The sequence below is a fragment of the Anopheles arabiensis genome, chromosome 2 (assembly GCF_016920715.1).
Source record: "Anopheles arabiensis isolate DONGOLA chromosome 2, AaraD3, whole genome shotgun sequence".
NCBI classification, from domain to species: domain Eukaryota; kingdom Metazoa; phylum Arthropoda; class Insecta; order Diptera; family Culicidae; genus Anopheles; species Anopheles arabiensis.
In genome coordinates, this window is record NC_053517.1 from 65519760 (window position 1) to 65536472 (window position 16713).

At 42.8% G+C, this 16713-nt stretch overlaps 3 protein-coding genes, 1 long non-coding RNA gene and 2 other non-coding genes across 9 annotated transcripts; 4 read left to right on the plus strand and 2 right to left on the minus strand.

Annotated features, from left to right (window-relative positions):
* Positions 1 to 779: 779 nt before the first annotated feature.
* On the minus strand, positions 780 to 944 carry LOC120899227. The gene has a single exon (XR_005739031.1). It is a non-coding gene; the product is annotated as a U1 spliceosomal RNA (small nuclear RNA).
* Positions 945 to 1030: 86 nt separating this feature from the next.
* Positions 1031 to 2639, plus strand: LOC120895785 (uncharacterized protein F13E9.13, mitochondrial). 2 transcript variants are annotated; one of them, XM_040300668.1, is made up of 5 exons: positions 1031 to 1613; positions 1675 to 1757; positions 1820 to 2160; positions 2225 to 2361; positions 2420 to 2526. In XM_040300668.1, the coding sequence occupies exons 1-5, from the start codon at positions 1541 to 1543 to the stop codon at positions 2431 to 2433; spliced, it is 648 nt and encodes a 215-aa protein (XP_040156602.1). In that variant the 5' UTR covers positions 1031 to 1540; the 3' UTR covers positions 2434 to 2526. The 2 variants fall into 2 exon arrangements, with proteins under 2 accessions (XP_040156602.1, XP_040155767.1); XM_040299833.1 differs by having other exon boundaries at positions 1042 to 1613; positions 2225 to 2639.
* Positions 2543 to 3185, minus strand: LOC120896966 (39S ribosomal protein L52, mitochondrial). 2 transcript variants are annotated; one of them, XM_040301911.1, is made up of 3 exons: positions 3051 to 3185; positions 2860 to 2993; positions 2543 to 2787 (listed from the first exon to the last, which is right to left on the minus strand). In XM_040301911.1, the coding sequence occupies exons 1-3, from the start codon at positions 3097 to 3099 to the stop codon at positions 2602 to 2604; spliced, it is 369 nt and encodes a 122-aa protein (XP_040157845.1). In that variant the 5' UTR covers positions 3100 to 3185; the 3' UTR covers positions 2543 to 2601. The 2 variants fall into 2 exon arrangements, with proteins under 2 accessions (XP_040157845.1, XP_040158663.1); XM_040302729.1 differs by having other exon boundaries at positions 2860 to 2990; positions 3051 to 3180.
* Positions 3186 to 5831: 2646 nt separating this feature from the next.
* On the plus strand, positions 5832 to 6380 carry LOC120896081. Of its 2 annotated transcripts, none has more exons than XR_005738399.1 (3): positions 5832 to 5864; positions 5936 to 6033; positions 6120 to 6380. It is a non-coding gene; the product is annotated as an uncharacterized LOC120896081 (long non-coding RNA). The 2 variants fall into 2 exon arrangements; XR_005738400.1 differs by having other exon boundaries at positions 5853 to 5864; positions 5930 to 6033.
* Positions 6381 to 11442: 5062 nt separating this feature from the next.
* Positions 11443 to 12385, plus strand: LOC120893463 (respirasome Complex Assembly Factor 1). The gene is made up of 3 exons (XM_040295382.1): positions 11443 to 11688; positions 11953 to 12056; positions 12118 to 12385. The coding sequence occupies exons 1-3, from the start codon at positions 11581 to 11583 to the stop codon at positions 12311 to 12313; spliced, it is 408 nt and encodes a 135-aa protein (XP_040151316.1). The 5' UTR covers positions 11443 to 11580; the 3' UTR covers positions 12314 to 12385.
* Positions 12386 to 13168: 783 nt separating this feature from the next.
* On the plus strand, positions 13169 to 13333 carry LOC120899229. Its single transcript, XR_005739032.1, has one exon. It is a non-coding gene; the product is annotated as a U1 spliceosomal RNA (small nuclear RNA).
* Positions 13334 to 16713: the final 3380 nt, after the last annotated feature.

Consider the following 16713-nt stretch of genomic DNA (forward strand, 5'->3'; position numbering starts at 1 on the left):
TGACTGGGCGTATATTAATTCTACCGAACCATATATCTGCCCTAAGGACTGAATATCGGATAACAGTCATTTCCTGCCCTACGTGGATTTGGAGATGCGCGTTTTACTAAATTTGGCAGTGAAGCGAATTTAACTCGTGGACATTTGGTAAGTCGATTGGTGTTCTCATTCAAAGATTTTAACTAAACTTATATTCAAACCACGCTGATATGAGCGCTTTCACTGCGTTACTCAAGAATAGAAAAAGTGTGACTAAAATGAGTCGATACACGAACATTCATAAATGGTATAGAACGTCACGCCATGGAATCTTGATACATTCTGCACATCATATTAATTACAGTGAACCCTCTCTTATTTGAGAGGCGATGGGACTGTCGAATAAGAGGGGTTTTCAAATTACAGAGGTTGAAAGTGAATGAAAGGTCCATACAGAAACAAGAAAGAGACAGAACATTTAGTATGCAGCCTTAACTGTTGCTATAGGAAACTGTGCATACGATTGCCATTTTGAGCATACTTCATTCTATAACCATGGCAACACCATACACAAATAAGAGGGATTTCAGAGGTTTTCCAAATTAGAGGAAAAAAAATTTACTGGAAATCAAGGGACTGTGTTAATTGTTCAAATTAGAGAGGTTTATCAAATTGGAGAGGCGTCAAGTAAGAGGAGAGTTCATTTTAATTACATTTTACTATTTTTATAAGATCAGTTAGTTTGCATGACATTCGTATTTCATTTTAGTTTTCTAATACTGATGTTTTAAAAGCTAAAATCGGGATGTGCGCGGACGCACTTCCCGGCTACCAAAAATTGCGCATACGAGTTATCCACATGAGGGATAATCGCAGGGGTCAACCCAACCCAGAGTGCAATGGAAGAGCCTCGCCCTGGGGGAACCGCCTTGCTGATCACGGTAACCCCTATGCCAGGTAAGTATGCTTTCTTCAACGCTTTCTGGCCCTCCGGATCACTCGCCGACATGCTGCGCTAGCGATTCTTTACCGCACACACATGCGAAGGGATGCTAGCTGTCTCTTTGCCCTTATGCTCTCGCCGAGATCAACAGCTCCTCTCACCGGGCATACCTACAGCGAGATTCTCTTCTCATCGCAAATCACCATCATCACCATTGAAAGGACCAGAGCGAGATAGCTCATTTCTTTTCTCAGTACGCAGCGTCCATTTGTGTAGAGGGTGAATAGCCTCTTCTTGGAAATGCATGTGTTATGTTCCTCGTAGCCAGGGTTACATTTCTACCGAGAACAATCATGAATAGATGACGATATTTAGTCAATGCATTTGTTGCCAATCGATTGGCTTTCGAGGGATGACACCGATTTAGAAGTGTACAGCAAATGAAAACCATGCCTCATTTCTCTCAGCGAATTATATGTTCTCTCTTGTGTGTTTGTAAACAACTCACTTTGACATTACACCGCACAAGCCTCACTGTTTTGGTGCCGACAAATCAACACAGCTTCTAAAAAGCCGGCTAATTGCATCTACATTAACAATTTATTAAAACGTTTAAATATGTCTAAATTTTGCTCACTTTTTGCCAAACCGTTTCCAATCATTGGAATGATCCACGTGGGTGCTCTGCCAGGTAGGAAGTGAATAAAGTAAGCTTGATGGCTAAATATTTTCAACATATTTTCTGCGCCCAGGAACTCCTCTATACAAAGGACATATGAATAAACTTATTAGTGAAGCGCAAGCCGAAGCGAACATTTATCGGAAATGCGGAGTGGTAAGCTTTTAACCTAAATTTTTATTTGATAGTGTTAGCGAAACTAACCTACCGCCTTTCAGGATGGTGTGCTGGTTGAAAACATGCACGACATTCCTTACATTCGACCGAGGGATGGCCTCGGTCCGGAAATTACATCTGCGATGACCAGAGTAACGTTGGCGGTGCGAGAAACAATACCGGACATACCATGCGGAGTGCAAGTTCTAGCCGGCTGCAATCGTGAGGCTCTGGCCGTAGCCAAAGTATGTCAGTTGCAGTTCATCCGTGCAGAAGGATTCGTATTTGGTCACATGGCTGACGAAGGGTTTACAGATGCATGTGCCGGATCTTTGCTACGCTATCGAAAGCAAATCGATGCCGAGGATGTCCTTGTCTTAACCGATATAAAAAAGAAGCACAGGTACGAAGATTCCTTTGTAACGCTGTCTGAAGGATGTTGAAACTGGTATAATTTTGTATTTTAGTTCGCACGTCATTACAAGCGATGTCTCAATAACGGAAACGGCAGGTGCGGCTGAATTTTTCCTTTCAGATGGCTTGATAGTGACAGGAAGTTCCACTGGTGCAAGTGCTGAACAGGGTGATTTGCAAGCCCTACGCGGTAAAACGAATCTACCGATAATCATCGGATCTGGACTGACGCTGGCGAATTTTCCTAGCTATTGGACACTAGCTCACGGTGCAATCGTTGGGTCCCACTTCAAAGAGAACGGACATTGGAGTGCTGCGCTTTGTCAGAGACGAGTCCAAACTTTCATGGAAGGTGTAGAAACACTACGGTGTCAACATTCAAGCTAACGGCTAGCAATGGGATTGTTTATTCATATAGCTAAATCAAACTTTATTTTTTCTGCAACAATAAATGACCTTTGGGCTTCAGCTTTGCGGCTAGCAGCTTTTGTTTGGTTTCTTCGGCCTCGGCCATATTTCTTTGATGTCGTTCTACGGCAAAATCCATTTCTTTGGAAAGTGTCACTATTTGCTTAGCAATTTCGCGCTGCTGAATAATCCGCTTCCTTTGATTGGTCTGAGAAATAAAAAAAGGAATAGAGAATGGTCATTGTGCTTTCCTAGAATTAACATCCAGACATCGACTTACTCCGAAAGGTGTAACACGTCCATCCATGTAAGTGTAATCGGGCAGATGAGTGAGCAAGCTAGATTTGTTCGGATTCCGCACGCACTTCTTCGTTTCGCCGTTTAGCACGGCTGAGCCCCGAGCAGATTGTACTGCTGTGGAATAAAGTTTAGCTATCAAAAGTGTAATTAACATGAGTGGTAAGCATTTACCTTTGTGTAAATATCGCATAGACATAGGTAGATTCTTAAGCAGAAGCATTTTGCCGAACACCGAAGCAGAGGACTGCACACTTTTCGTTTTATTTTGATTATCCAACACACGGTATTTTGACAGCCAGATGATGACACACAGTGGTAGTTACTCTTGGCCAGATTCTGATTTACATTTTCTTGAATGATTTATGTTCTTGCAAAACATTTTGGTCTTAAAATTAAAATTGGGTTGCGTCTATAACTGATCTCATTTTTTCATAATCAAGCGTGGTTATCGCCATCCAAAATAGCTGAACATAATTTCTTGGATAAACCAAAAAAAAAAATTATTTAACATAAACCCGCAGGGCAAAATCCAGTTTTCACAAGCTCCAAGCGCCAATGCTCCGAATCGGTGCAATTTTCCCTCGCTGGCGAGCATTTTTGAAAGTCGTTGTGAGGGTTTTTGAGGTTTCAAGATGGCCACCAAAAAGCTCACGCTGGTGTGCGATTGTGTTGGTGGACAAAATTAAATTACCAAAAAAATAATAAATTCCTGGAGAAGAGTGCGTGCCAATCTGAAACGATTCGGCCCCGTGGGTGCAGCAGGTGCGCTAGGTTGGAGTCGCAATCAACGAGTTCGTGATTGACCCGAATGATTGAAACAAGAAATCATAAGCGACGTTGCTCCATTTGTGCAGCAGGTCGGGTCGGCTTTTGAGGCTTCTTTGGTCTGATCTGATTCAAACTGGATTGCTTATGCTTTCTTGCATCTAATGGACATTTGCAGTATTCGGGTTTACCCGCACATCACTGGATCAAACAACTCATCCTTCGGACCATCTTAGACGGTATACTCGAACATGATATGTGGAGAAGCGCCATGAACCCACGGGAAAACGCTGACGGGAAACCGAACATACCGACGGAAGTGATGCTAACAATCTGTGCACAGCACCGCTATCATACGCATTCTTGTGGCATGTGTCCAACATGCGTTGGACATTTTTGCGAGCGAGATTTTTGGGATAATCTTCCTGACGGAGGCAAGGTCAGCAAGATACGATTACCGGAATGTGTTTAACAGCGACCGCGCGAAGAAGGTGCTTGAGCGCTCTGCGAATCGATCTGCCGCATGGCATTACGTGCAGGACCGCACAGGGAGCTAGAGGGCTGAAGATAATGGAGAAGCACCTATCGCTGATCAGGACCAGATGAGGATGAAGGAAGGCATGTTTGGGCCGAGTGACCTGGAGAATGATTGGCATCCTGACCGTACCAGCACGACATGCTTAGCCGAGAGCAGTCCACATAAAAAGAAGATCAGGCAAACATATAATTAAACGAACACACACAACAATACTTACGGAACATACTGGAGGTAGCCTCGATGTGCATAGCGGTGCATGAGGGCATGCGAGCATGTGTGCACTGTAGACATGGGCAAATTGAAATAGAATTGGATGATTCGTTCCAATCTTTACACTGTGTGAACGAGTACCGCACTACCAGATAAATGGAAATGATTCTTCGGCACCATAGCGGTACGGTAATGATTCTTCGTGAGGAAAATCTCCTTGCCGACTGTGAAAGTGTACGACAAACCACCGCACGCGTTGCGGTGTTCGCTCTCTTACACAAAAAAATCAGCATGCTTTTTCACTCTGGTAGATTTGATAGTGTGTTTACTAGAACGAGAATGCATGATGATTCTGCTATCCATGTCTTCATTTCATTTCATTCATTCAATTTTTTATATGTTAGTAGAGGATTCGCCTCACGCCTGATTTCTTTTTTATCTACAGTGGAGCGCCGTTTATCCGGGCTTCTCGGGACTTGATCTCGCCCGGATAATGAGTCAAATGATATATTTTATCACCAATTCCTGGTTATGTTTTGGAAATTTTTCTTATTTTTTGATAAAAATAACCCAGTTTTTACTAACTTCATGTTTTTCTAAAGAGAATATTTAAAATTTGCCATGCATTATAGTGTTTTGTTATGACAATGTGCTCTTATAACCGCTTTTTCAAAATATCCTCCTCATAACGCAATGTCACCTTTGTATTGAACTGTCATTTCTCAACAGCACGGATAAACGGAAAGCCGAATAAAAGGTACCCGGATAAACGGCTCTCCACTGTACTTGTAAATGGTGATTTGTAGAAATTAAAAATTTTAAATAGTGTGGACATTTTTGCAGCATAAACTCGATATTTAGAAACATACCGCATCTTGGGCGTGCGAAAGAATCACCGCACGCGTTTAGTTCATTTTTTTTAGCGAACTGGACCACACCTGATCATTAAAAATTTCCCATTACTAGTGCACTGATGCATATTCGTTTCTTATTTTTATGTTCGGAACTTTTGTACTTTATTTAAACACTTATTAAACATACAACCCAAGTAGCAGAGCCGAAGTTTTTCAGAGATTTTTCTGTGTGCCAAAGCGAGATGCCCTGTCTTCTCTCTCTAGATTTTGGATAGCAAACCGCCGCGCGTTTAGAGGTGTGTGCGTGTGACGAAAAACGACGGATGAAAAACGCGAGGAGCGGGGTCCGAAGTCTTTCGTTGGTCACACACACATGCATCTACCAGCGGATTGCGCTACACCGAGTCTACCCATCTCTCTCTCAATCCACCATGATTTTTTCTGCTATCGCACTCATCCGGGTGTTAGGCATCCTCAGTCTGTCCAGAACTTTCGTTGTGGATGGATGTGCGGGAGTGATGTGCGATTTCTTGTCTCCCCTACTTTCGTTGTTTACATTTTGCGCAGTGTTGCTTCTTCTTCCATTGTGGAATGATTTATCTTAAATAACTTGTTGAGGTAAGTTTCTTGATCTCATATGTGCTTCAATGTACTAATTCAAATAATGCTTATCGTCTTCAAAGTTACAGGTGCATGCGCCATTCATCAACGCCTACCTGTTGGCATCATCAACAATCTTCAAAGTGGGTGACGGAAAGAAATTGTTTTCCAGTTTTAAAATATTAAGGTAAGTGTTGCTCTCATCATATACGTAAAACTATCCAAAGTAATACGTACTACATGCATTAATTATTGGTTCATTTTTATTGACAGCGTTCAGCACAACTCAGCCACAAAACAACGCACTGGATTGCGCTAAGAACCTGTCGAAACGCGCGCAGCCCCCGGGAACGGTTGGAGAAAGGAAGAACGAGAGGAGGAAAAACTAAAGCCAGCGCGCAGCTCTGATGGTACCCCGGCCGCGGTAAGAAGAAAAAAGATCGAGAGGAGGAAGAACGGTAAATTTGGAAGGAGGAGACCGTTCTGCCGTCTCCACAGTGTGAGTATGCCAAAGCACGTGTTGGAAGGGAGAGAAAAAGTATGGAATAAACCGCATGCGAATGTGTGCATGTTGTGTTTAAACACTTTTGCTTTATTTAAACACTTATTAAACATACGATATAAATAAAATACATAATGAACGAACACTTTAAACGTATACTGTATGGGCCGCGCACCAGCCGCACCGAGCGCCCCTGCCGAGAGCTCCTGCTCGATCGGCCTTCGTACACACTCTGCTCGGCGCTCGGCACACACTAAGCCTTGCGCGCTTAGTGTGTGCGACAGTGTGCGTGTACACACTGTCGTCCCCCTGGACGTTGACCGGTGGCAGCGCAACTGCCACGGCAAGTCCAGGGGTCGGCACGCACGGCTGTCCACAACATCTCCCCCTTTATTTATCCGGAGGGGTCGAACCGACACGGGATATTCCACTGAGGGAATACCGGTGTGGTGACATCCCCCCGGCCGATGCTGGTGTATTCGGTGGATGCTGTGGCGCGGAAGCTTCTGCTTGCCCTACGGCTACCGGCACCCCTTTTCCGCCCCGCCATCACCTTTAATCGCGCTCGATCATCATCGGCTACGATTACTTGCGGCGGCGGTGATGCTGTGTACCGGCGGTGTACCTGCGCCTTTCTCTGCCCTGCTATCGTCCCTTTGCTCCAGGTCGGCGATGACGATCTTGTAGCGGCGGTGCTGAAGATGAACCACGGGCGGCATAGACTCTCGCCCTTCTCACGAACAAAGCTGTAGCCGGGGCGGCATGACCACCTCGCCCCCATTCCAACCTGCGATGCTGCATCCAGGACTGCTGTTGTTGATGCTGGGCGGCATGGACCCTCGCCCTTCCTTCACACGTTCCTGCTGCCCGTTGCTGCTGGTGCTGATGCAGGTGCTAATGATGCTGCAACCAGGGTGGCATGACACCCTCGCCCTCTTGGTCACGATGCAGCCAGGGCGGCTTGATCCTTCGCCCTTCCTTTGCGCGTTGCTGTTGCTCGTGGTGCTGGATCCAGGGCGGCATGACACCTTCGCCCTCTTTTAGACACTGTGGCTGTCTCCGGGGCGGCATGACAACCTCGCCCCCATAATACAGAGCAGCACCCGGGACGGCATGAGTCCTCGTCCCTTTTCCACACTGCATCCAGGGCGGCTTAGATCCCTCGCCCTCTTAGGACACAGTGGCATGACTGCTGTTGTTACCTCAGGGCGGCAATGAACCTCGCCCGCTGAAGCTGGGGCTGCAGCCTGGCGGATGACGCTCTCGCCCATAGCCCGGCAGCAAGGCGGAAAGCTTCCTCGCCGATGACGCTGCCGGCGCTGCTTGGACTGCAGCCCGGCGACCTTCACACGTCGCCGAGAGTGTGCAGCGCTGCCCATATGGCCCCCTTGATGGGACGGCAGCCGGGGACCTCGGTCTTGGCGGTGGCGGCGGCCCAATCCTTCCACGGAATCCCGGACCTTTGCCATCGCGATGGCTGCTGCGATGATGCAGCGAAAGACGTGCCCAATCGCGATGGCGTCCGCGGGTTCGTACTGGGATCCCCCTTACGCAGGAGGATCCCATCCTCGTCGCCACTGTTGTGTTTAAACACTTTTGCTTTATTTAAACACTTATTAAACATACGATATAAATAAAATACATAATGAACGAACACTTTAAACGTACACACTTAAAAATATTTCACGACCTCGGTTAAAAAAACTGCCGAAATTCGTCGGCTCTTTCGATTCTTGCTGATATGTCAGTTGAAAATTTCCCATTGCCGATAATCAGTACCATTTAAAACCGAAATATCAGTTAAAAAAATATTATAACCGAAACTCGGCAACACAACATGCCGATTACGTACGTTAACACTGCTCGCCGGCCCGTCACCGAGGTCATCCGTCAAAATAACCGAAATTTCGGCTATGTTATTTGAGTTAGCCGAGGCTCGGTTTTCTATCTGTCATTCATCATTTTGTCGATGCAGATACCTTTCGGAGTGATTTTGTGTTATAAAATTAATAGTGTGAAAAATAAATGAAAATATGATACCCAGCGTGAAGAGACCGATCAGTAGCGTACGATCGGACACGGGTGGGCTAGGAAGCTCTGTCAACGCACGTAGCCAGTGCACATAAGATCGTCGCTCGAAGCAGTCCTTATCCAAGGATTACCGGATGCTAGTCTGATTGGACCAACCTTTGCCGGCCCGTTCGGACTTCCAGGTTTCATTTCCAGTTACCTTCACGAGGTAAATATCCAAATACTCGACCACGTGACTTCCAATCAAGGTTCACTCAGGCTTGTTTCACTCTGCCCGCTTTACAGAACCGTGTCTGTACCGGTGCCCGCTCTATGCCCGGCCCATCTTCCTGCACCTTTAATACATCCAAACGCTGAACACCATCTGGTGTTGTACCGGCGGCCGTCCCTGCGCTTCCCATCCCACCACAACTCTCATTATTTGGGGGTGGGGAGGTGACTTCCTGCCGTCCAACTACAGATACGATGGTGGTATCATGCTGCAGAAAATGTACATCGGCAATCAGCATCGGGTCTGGCTGTTATGGATGTGGCTCAATAAATAATTGTGTTTGTTTTTATAACTCAAACTAACTTTTTACGCAAATAAAACCACTAAAATTAAAAAAAAATTGTTTTTACAATTAGCTGAAATCTCGGATTGCTCTAACCGAAAATCTCGGTTAAACGTAAACGTCAAAACAAAATGTCAATTGCATTTTTAACCGATATTTCGGCAACAGAAATTTAACCGAGATCTTTGCCGAGATCTCAGTTGTGCAGATCTCGGCAAAAATTAACCGAGATTCGGCAAACATTTTTAAGTGTGTATACTTTATGGGCCGCGCACCAGCCGCACCGAGCGCCCCTGCCGAGAGCTCCTGCTCGATCGGCCTTCGTACACACTCTGCTCGGCGCTCGGCACACACTAAGCCTTGCGCGCTTAGTGAGCGACCATTTATATAGATAGGGGACACAAGAAATCGCACATCACTCCCGCACATCCATCCACAACGAAAGTTCTGGACAGACTGAGGATGCCTAACACCCGGATGAGTGCGATAGCAGAAAAAATCATGGTGGATTGAGAGAGAGATGGGTAGACTCGGTGTAGCGCAATCCGCTGGTAGATGCATGTGTGTGTGACCAACGAAAGACTTCGGACCCCGCTCCTCGCGTTTTTCATCCGTCGTTTTTCGTCACACGCACACACCTCTACACGCGCGGCGGTTTGCTATCCAAAATCTAGCAAAGAGAGAGAGAGAAGACAGGGCATCTCGCTTTGGCACACAGAAAAATCTCTGAAAAACTTCGGCTCTGCTACTTGGGAAGCCTTGCGCGCTTAGTGTGTGCGACAGTGTGCGTGTACACACTGTCGTCCTCCTGGACGTTGACCGGTGGCAGCCCAACTGCCACGGCAAGTCCAAGGGTCGGCACGGCTGCTCACAACACTTATTATCCTGCAAAATCGGCAGTCCAATAAGTTTATTGAGTGGTGCGGCATTTACGGTTTTCCAGTTCCTCCACACCGGTGGTAACATTGTCATTGCCTGTAAAATAACACATAAAAGCCGTAGGATAGGCATACACTGTAACACTACCCAAGCGCCACAGATTGAACTTAAACGACTGAAAAATCAAAGGCCGAAAATACACGGACCGGAATTTCGCGGCCGCGGAGAAAGCAAGTGAGATTTGAGTAATGGCCGTTGGTGTTGATACCCATGTATCTGACCACACGACCATTTATATAGATTTTTGCTCGGAAAGTTAGAAGGCTATATAGGTCATGATAAGATGAAACTTGTCGAAACACATTGCAAGAAAAGGATAGCAATATAATGATGAGTTGTAATACGCCATCTATTGATCAAACCAATGAAGCTGTGGAGCTTTCATTTTTTTCTATGGATATTCAATTTTCCAGTCGTTTAAGCTTAATCTGTGGCGCTTGGGAGATTCCACCACGTGATCTCTTTAATGCACCTTGGGGTAAAGGTAAACACCGTATTTTCGAGCAGGTACTCGAATCTAATTCTAGCTTTGAGGCTGGAATAATCTAGACTGAAAATTGCAGGCTAGTTTTTTGTGTGGTTTTGTATGGAATGTTTACATGATTTCAGCCTCCAACTGTCAAAATCCATACAAATACTGACTAGAATCGTGAAGGGCCTTCACTGGTTTGCTCAATAGATGGTGTATTATAACTCATCATTATATTACTGTCCTTTTCATGCAATGTGTTTCGACTATAGTGTGTAATTATGATCTATATAGTTCTCTAACTTTCCGAGTAAAAATCTATATAAATGGTCATGTGGTCATGACAAAAGTATCAACACCAACGATCATAACTCAAATCTCACTTGCTTCAGTGCTGGTGGTTTACATTGGAGTTTAGTATTTAAACAATCGTATCGCCGTTCTAGTTCTAGCGATGCAACTTCAATGCGAAACCATACAACAGTATAAAGGGAAGGACAAAGCTCACAAAGCGAGGAAAGCACCCCACTGGTTGGGTATCCCACCACCTGTTCGCCATCAGTTTTTTTTTTTTGCTATTTTTGGAATGCATCAGTCGTTCACTGCCTGTTAAACGAAGTCTTTCTATATTCCGTTTAGGTAGAGAGCTTGGGTCATTTAGAACCCGTTTAGTGGTCGTTTAATGGATTTGTGCCACAACATACCAATCTCTTAAAAATAAACCGATACAGCTTCATGCACTCGTGGCACAACATTATCAATAGAAAATCTGCTATGTACAAGGGCAAAAAGTAATACAAAATTGTTCACTCCACATTCACACCAACCACCGAGTTTGTTTACGTTTTTTTCAAGCGTCCACATGCGCGAAAGAAACGGCACGAGAAATCGAGCGATTATACACACACTCCGGTACAGCGCGAAAATTGTTACCAACACAACGAAAGGCATATGAACAAACGTGGAGAGGGGCACAAAATCTCATCTCGAAACGAGCACTGTAGGCACGAAAAGGAAGGGTAGAGAAAATGAGCGAGATGCAGCAATATTCGAACGTCAAAAACCCTCGCCACGTTGTACGGGATGTGTGTTGTCACTGCATTTCTGTCATTTTATAATTGATAAAATTTCGCAGGCTAATAATAACAATAAAAAAGCAAATCGTACCGTGGCTTGCGGATTTTACCGATTTGAAAGCGATACCAAAGTCGTGGAAAAGAGTTCAATTAATCAGTAACAATGGTAGCTAAAAGCCCCAATTCCGAGAAAATGGCGAAAAGCAAACAGTCCCACATCGCTTCAGTGTGGAATCGTGCTATAAAACCCAACTCAGAATGGACAGAAAAGGTATGGTACACATGCTCTAGTGTAGAAGCCCCTGCTAATTTATATCCCTTCGGCATTGATTTTATGAATCAAGACCGAAATAGATTAAACTGGCTTCTACATATTTACAACACCTCATCTTGCTTGCTCTAAATCCCGACAGTATTCTATGTTGTGACATGTTATTCGTCAATATTGTATCATTTGCCATCCCCCTTGCAAAATTAGATTATATCGATAATTTATCTCTTACAAAGTTATAATACTAATCTGGTTCATTTTCAGGACGATTTTCTGGATGTCGTGTACTGGGCCCGGCAAGTGCTCAGCATTCTCATCGGCATAGTAATGGGTCTCATTCCGCTGAAAGGCTTCATCGCACTTGCTTTGTAAGGAGAGAACGATTTGTGTTGACGCCGTAACAGTAACATAGCTGATATTTTCTTGCAGGTTTGCTCTACTGAATTGTGGAGCCGTCTATCTGTACAGCACTAGCTTCCAAAATATTGACGAGGATGCGTATGGCGGCATGTGGGAAGTTGTAAAAGAAGGCTTCATGACATCTTTCGCGTGCTTTTTGGTCACGTGGATTATCTTCTACACCGGCATCCATTTCGATAGCGTAGTCATAGAAAAGAGTTTATAGAGATAAAGCAACAAAAGAAGAAAAGAAAAGATTTAACTATAAAGGAATGGTAAACTGAAGCGAAAAATAATACACCCGTTGTTGATTAATTTATTATACTGTTACAATTCCCTACTACATATACACACTCATGAAACTAAATCCGGCAACATGAAGCATCCTCAATTATTCATATCTGGTTCGCAAGACCATCTCATCCGGAATCTACTTCGATCCTCAACAGTTGTATTGGGGCATATTATTTTCATTGTAGTGGATAAGAAAATACATTTGCCACGTTTTTGATAGTTGTATGTTCAATATCAAAACAAATAAATGTTTTGCTTTTCTCTTGATTTGATCAATAATTTTCATTATTTCTTCTTGTGGTTTATGTACAAATTAATTCCGTGTTTTTATGTTATATGGTAGACAACTTAGAAGAATCGTGACAAAAATTAATCAAACTAATTTTGTTTTCTAACAATCAAACATAGATGCTACTTTTCAGTTCTGCTCATAGAACATCTAAGCTCTACATAATCATCTTTAGGAATAAAAAAATCCTTGTAAAAAGCTGGGGCGTAGGTTCATGTTGGTAAACAAGATTCCCATTCAAAAATGACCGTGCCGTTTTCTGCGTACTGAGAAAAGAAATGCGCTATCTCGCTCTGGTCCTTTCAATGGTGATGGTGGTGATTTGCGATGAGAAGAGAATCTCGCTGTAGGTATGCCCGGTGAGAGGAGCTGTTGATCTCGGCGAGAGCATAAGGGCAAAGAGGCAGCTAGCTTCCCTTCGCATGTGTGTGGGGTAAGCAATCGCTAGCGCAGCATGTCGGCGAGTGATCCGGAGGGCCAGAAAGCGTTGAAGAAAGCATACTTACCTGGCATAGGGGTTACCGTGATCAGCAAGGCGGTTCCCCCAGGGCGAGGCTCTTCCATTGCACTCTGGGTTGGGTTGACCCCTGCGATTATCCCTCATGTGGATAACTCGTATGCGCAATTTTTGGTAGCCGGGAAGTGCGTCCGCGCACATCCCGATTTTAACTTATAACACAATTTCTACTTTTAAATAATAACTCTCAAAGGGCAGCGATATGCTACGTTTGTCATATATTTCAGAATTGGTGCATCTGACACGAACGAAATTTTATTAAATGCTTGATGATAAAGGATACAACTGAGAAAGAATTGATTAAGAAATCATTACAAACAAATGAGCTCTACTCGAAAATTCTTAGATTGCTTGGTTCAAGCATCGTTGATTTGCTTATGTTAACATGAACCTTTTGCTAGAAAGCTGGAATTTATCAGACAGAAAGTGCTTTATTAAAACACTGGAATAACAATTGTATTTAGCACTAGATACGTTTTAAATACGCAAACGGAGATTATATCAACTGAATTCATGAACTTTATAGTGTGCTTTCTGTATTTTTGTTTTTTTTATTATTTTATTTAGATTTATTTTTTTCTTTCTTTGGTACAACAACCGTTTTCGGTCAAGGTCTGCCTATTCTACTATTAGGTTTAGCTTTCAGTGACTTACTGATTACACATAGTAGGATAATCAGTCCTACATATGGAGGTATGGTCCATTTGGGGCCCATGACGGACATGTAGTCAAATCACATAGTCAAAGATTTTACCACCAGACCCGTCTTATTTAGTTCTTTTTTTAATTTAGATGACTTCTATAAAACAGTTAATGCATTCCAAAAAGCTAGCTCTTTTGATTTAGTTTTAAATGTAGTTCAATTATTAATTATTTATTATTATTTATTATTATTATTTTAATTATTTTGTAATGTAAACTCTACAACGTGCTTTTTGTAAGGATCTGATTATCTGATCATCATTAACTGATTGTTGCTTGCATTATTCGAGTCTATGATATATATTTATTTTCCTTGATGTTCTCGATCCATACACATCCATACTAGAAACAACAGGCATGGCAATTATGTTATCACAACAAATTATAGCACATGATGTCCGCACCAAAATGACAAAAGAAGTGTGTCATCAATAATGCATAACTTTTGAAGTATCTCTGTTTCATTCTGCGGAAATGGTGCTTATAAACGAAAAATTGCACTGATTTACCGTTTGAAAATGGCTTTACTGCACATAATGCATCTACAGATGGGTGTTACAGATTGACATTTCTTTTGTGGCAACTGGTACTAACTCTAGAGAGTTCCTTTTGACAAAGCTTTGTTAATCATCATGCTCGCCAGTGTAAATTGCGATGGGTGATCCGTATCGCATGATTCCATTGCATCACGACATCTGTTACATTCCCTTTCTTCTATTCGAGCTCAATCGAATTAATAAAATTTGCGAAACGACGGCCTAGAACTTTCGTAATACTTCGTGGCGAATGAATGAGTGGGGAACTGCATTCTCCTGTTCTTATTTCTATATTACCTCACAAAACCCTTGGGTGACGGGCTGCATACGTGACTGTATATATTATCTTTAACTATTATTGCTATGCTATTTCAAGCAGCATTCGGTTGATACTAGCAAATTCATACCCATCATTATTGCACTTTGTCGAATGCAGAACTCATATTTTGTGACAATTGGCCCGTTACATCCCAAAGGGTTAACGGATGCAGCGGCTAGAATTGGCAGCAACAAGCTTTGAAAGGTTTCAAAACGAAAGCCAAAAATTGAAGCAAAAAAATGACCATCGTACGATGTTGACGACTCCTACCTCCCGGGTGATGCGCTTTCTTCATTACTCCGCTATTCTGTTCCACCTTTCACTATGGTTTCAGCTATGGTGCGTTCAATTATACTGTTTCTTTTTATGCCTTTTTCCTTGTCGTATGATACTTTTCGAGTAACATCGGAAGAGAGTGTGTGCTTATTAAATCAGATAGTCTGGCTTTCGGACATTCTCGCGATTTCTAGAACACCGTATAATTATCAGAGGACACATCAAGTAAACGATAATTTTTGAATGAGATGAACGATATCAGTTAATTTTTAAACTGTGATTTTATCTGTATCTTTCACACTAAGAGAATTCATAAACCATAATGCATACAAATTCGCAATATAAAACAAATACAATAAAACAAAAATCTTCCAAGGATTTACAGAGCATTTAAAATAATAGTATTACATAATCATATATTACAAATTACATAACATGTTTAAAACGCTTCAAAACATAGATTTGAACATAAGATTTGAACAAACCAACAAATTCGAACATAACAAATCATCGCAAGTTAAAACGAACTAGAAAATATTTTTTTCTTCAAATATCATACAATGATCATCCATTTTTTCCGAAACATCAATTGTTGGATCAATTGTGTCTAGAGCACTACAAAGGAGAAAATTTGTAATACACGTACTGTATGGCTAAAAGAAATTTTCATTATCAATCCTTCTGTAGCCTTTAAACAGAAGGATTCAACACAGACAAACTATTCTTCATTTTTCTTCATTTGTCACAACAACCGTTGTCAGTCAAGGCCTGTCTGTACCATCCAGTGGACTTGGCTTTCAGTGACGTATTGATTTACCCATAGCAAGATAGCCAAGTCCTACGTATGGGAGCACGGTCCATTCGGGGCTTGAACCCATGACGGGCATGTTGATAATTCGTACGAGTTGACGACTGTACTACGAGACCGGCCTAGACAAACTGTTGATACTCGGGTTATGGCGGTAAATAAAATATGCATTGCAAATCTTAATAAATTGTCCATGACTATGCTAGGAGCAGTAAGCACTCTGCATTCCCTGGGCAATCGATACGGTCTCAATTCTCTTAAAAGTAATTGACAAATTAATCATTGCAGTACGGTAAATACACAGACTATAAGCAAATTTAGATCCAGGATACAAACCGCAGAGAGAACCAATCTCCATGAACACCGCAAATCAAGGATGAATAAACGCAGGACAGATTCATAGCCAGTCTCGTGGTACTGTCGTCAAATCATAAGACTCAACAACATGCCCGTCGTAGGTTCAACCCCCGGCTGGATCGTTTATAGGACGTACGAAGGACTGATTATCCTGCTATTAGTACCCATGCGCCGCAAATTAGGCTTAAACGACTGGAAAATTGATAGGACATACAAAAAAAAAAAAGAAAGCTTCAAAGATTCACTCGGTTGTGCTCAATAAAATGTGTGGCTTTTTAATCATGATTATATTATTGCTGTCCTTTTCATGCTGTGTGTTTCGCTAACTTTCAAACCGATTAAGCTTTTATAGCTATCTGACATTTCGAGCAAAATTTTATAATAATTGGCCGAAAGGTCAAAGTCAGATACACGGGTATCAACACCATCGACCATTACTCAATCTCCATTCTTCAGCTTGAGTTCTGGTGGTTTATATTGGAGTTTGGTAGTTAATCACTCGTATCACCGTTCTACATATAGCGATGC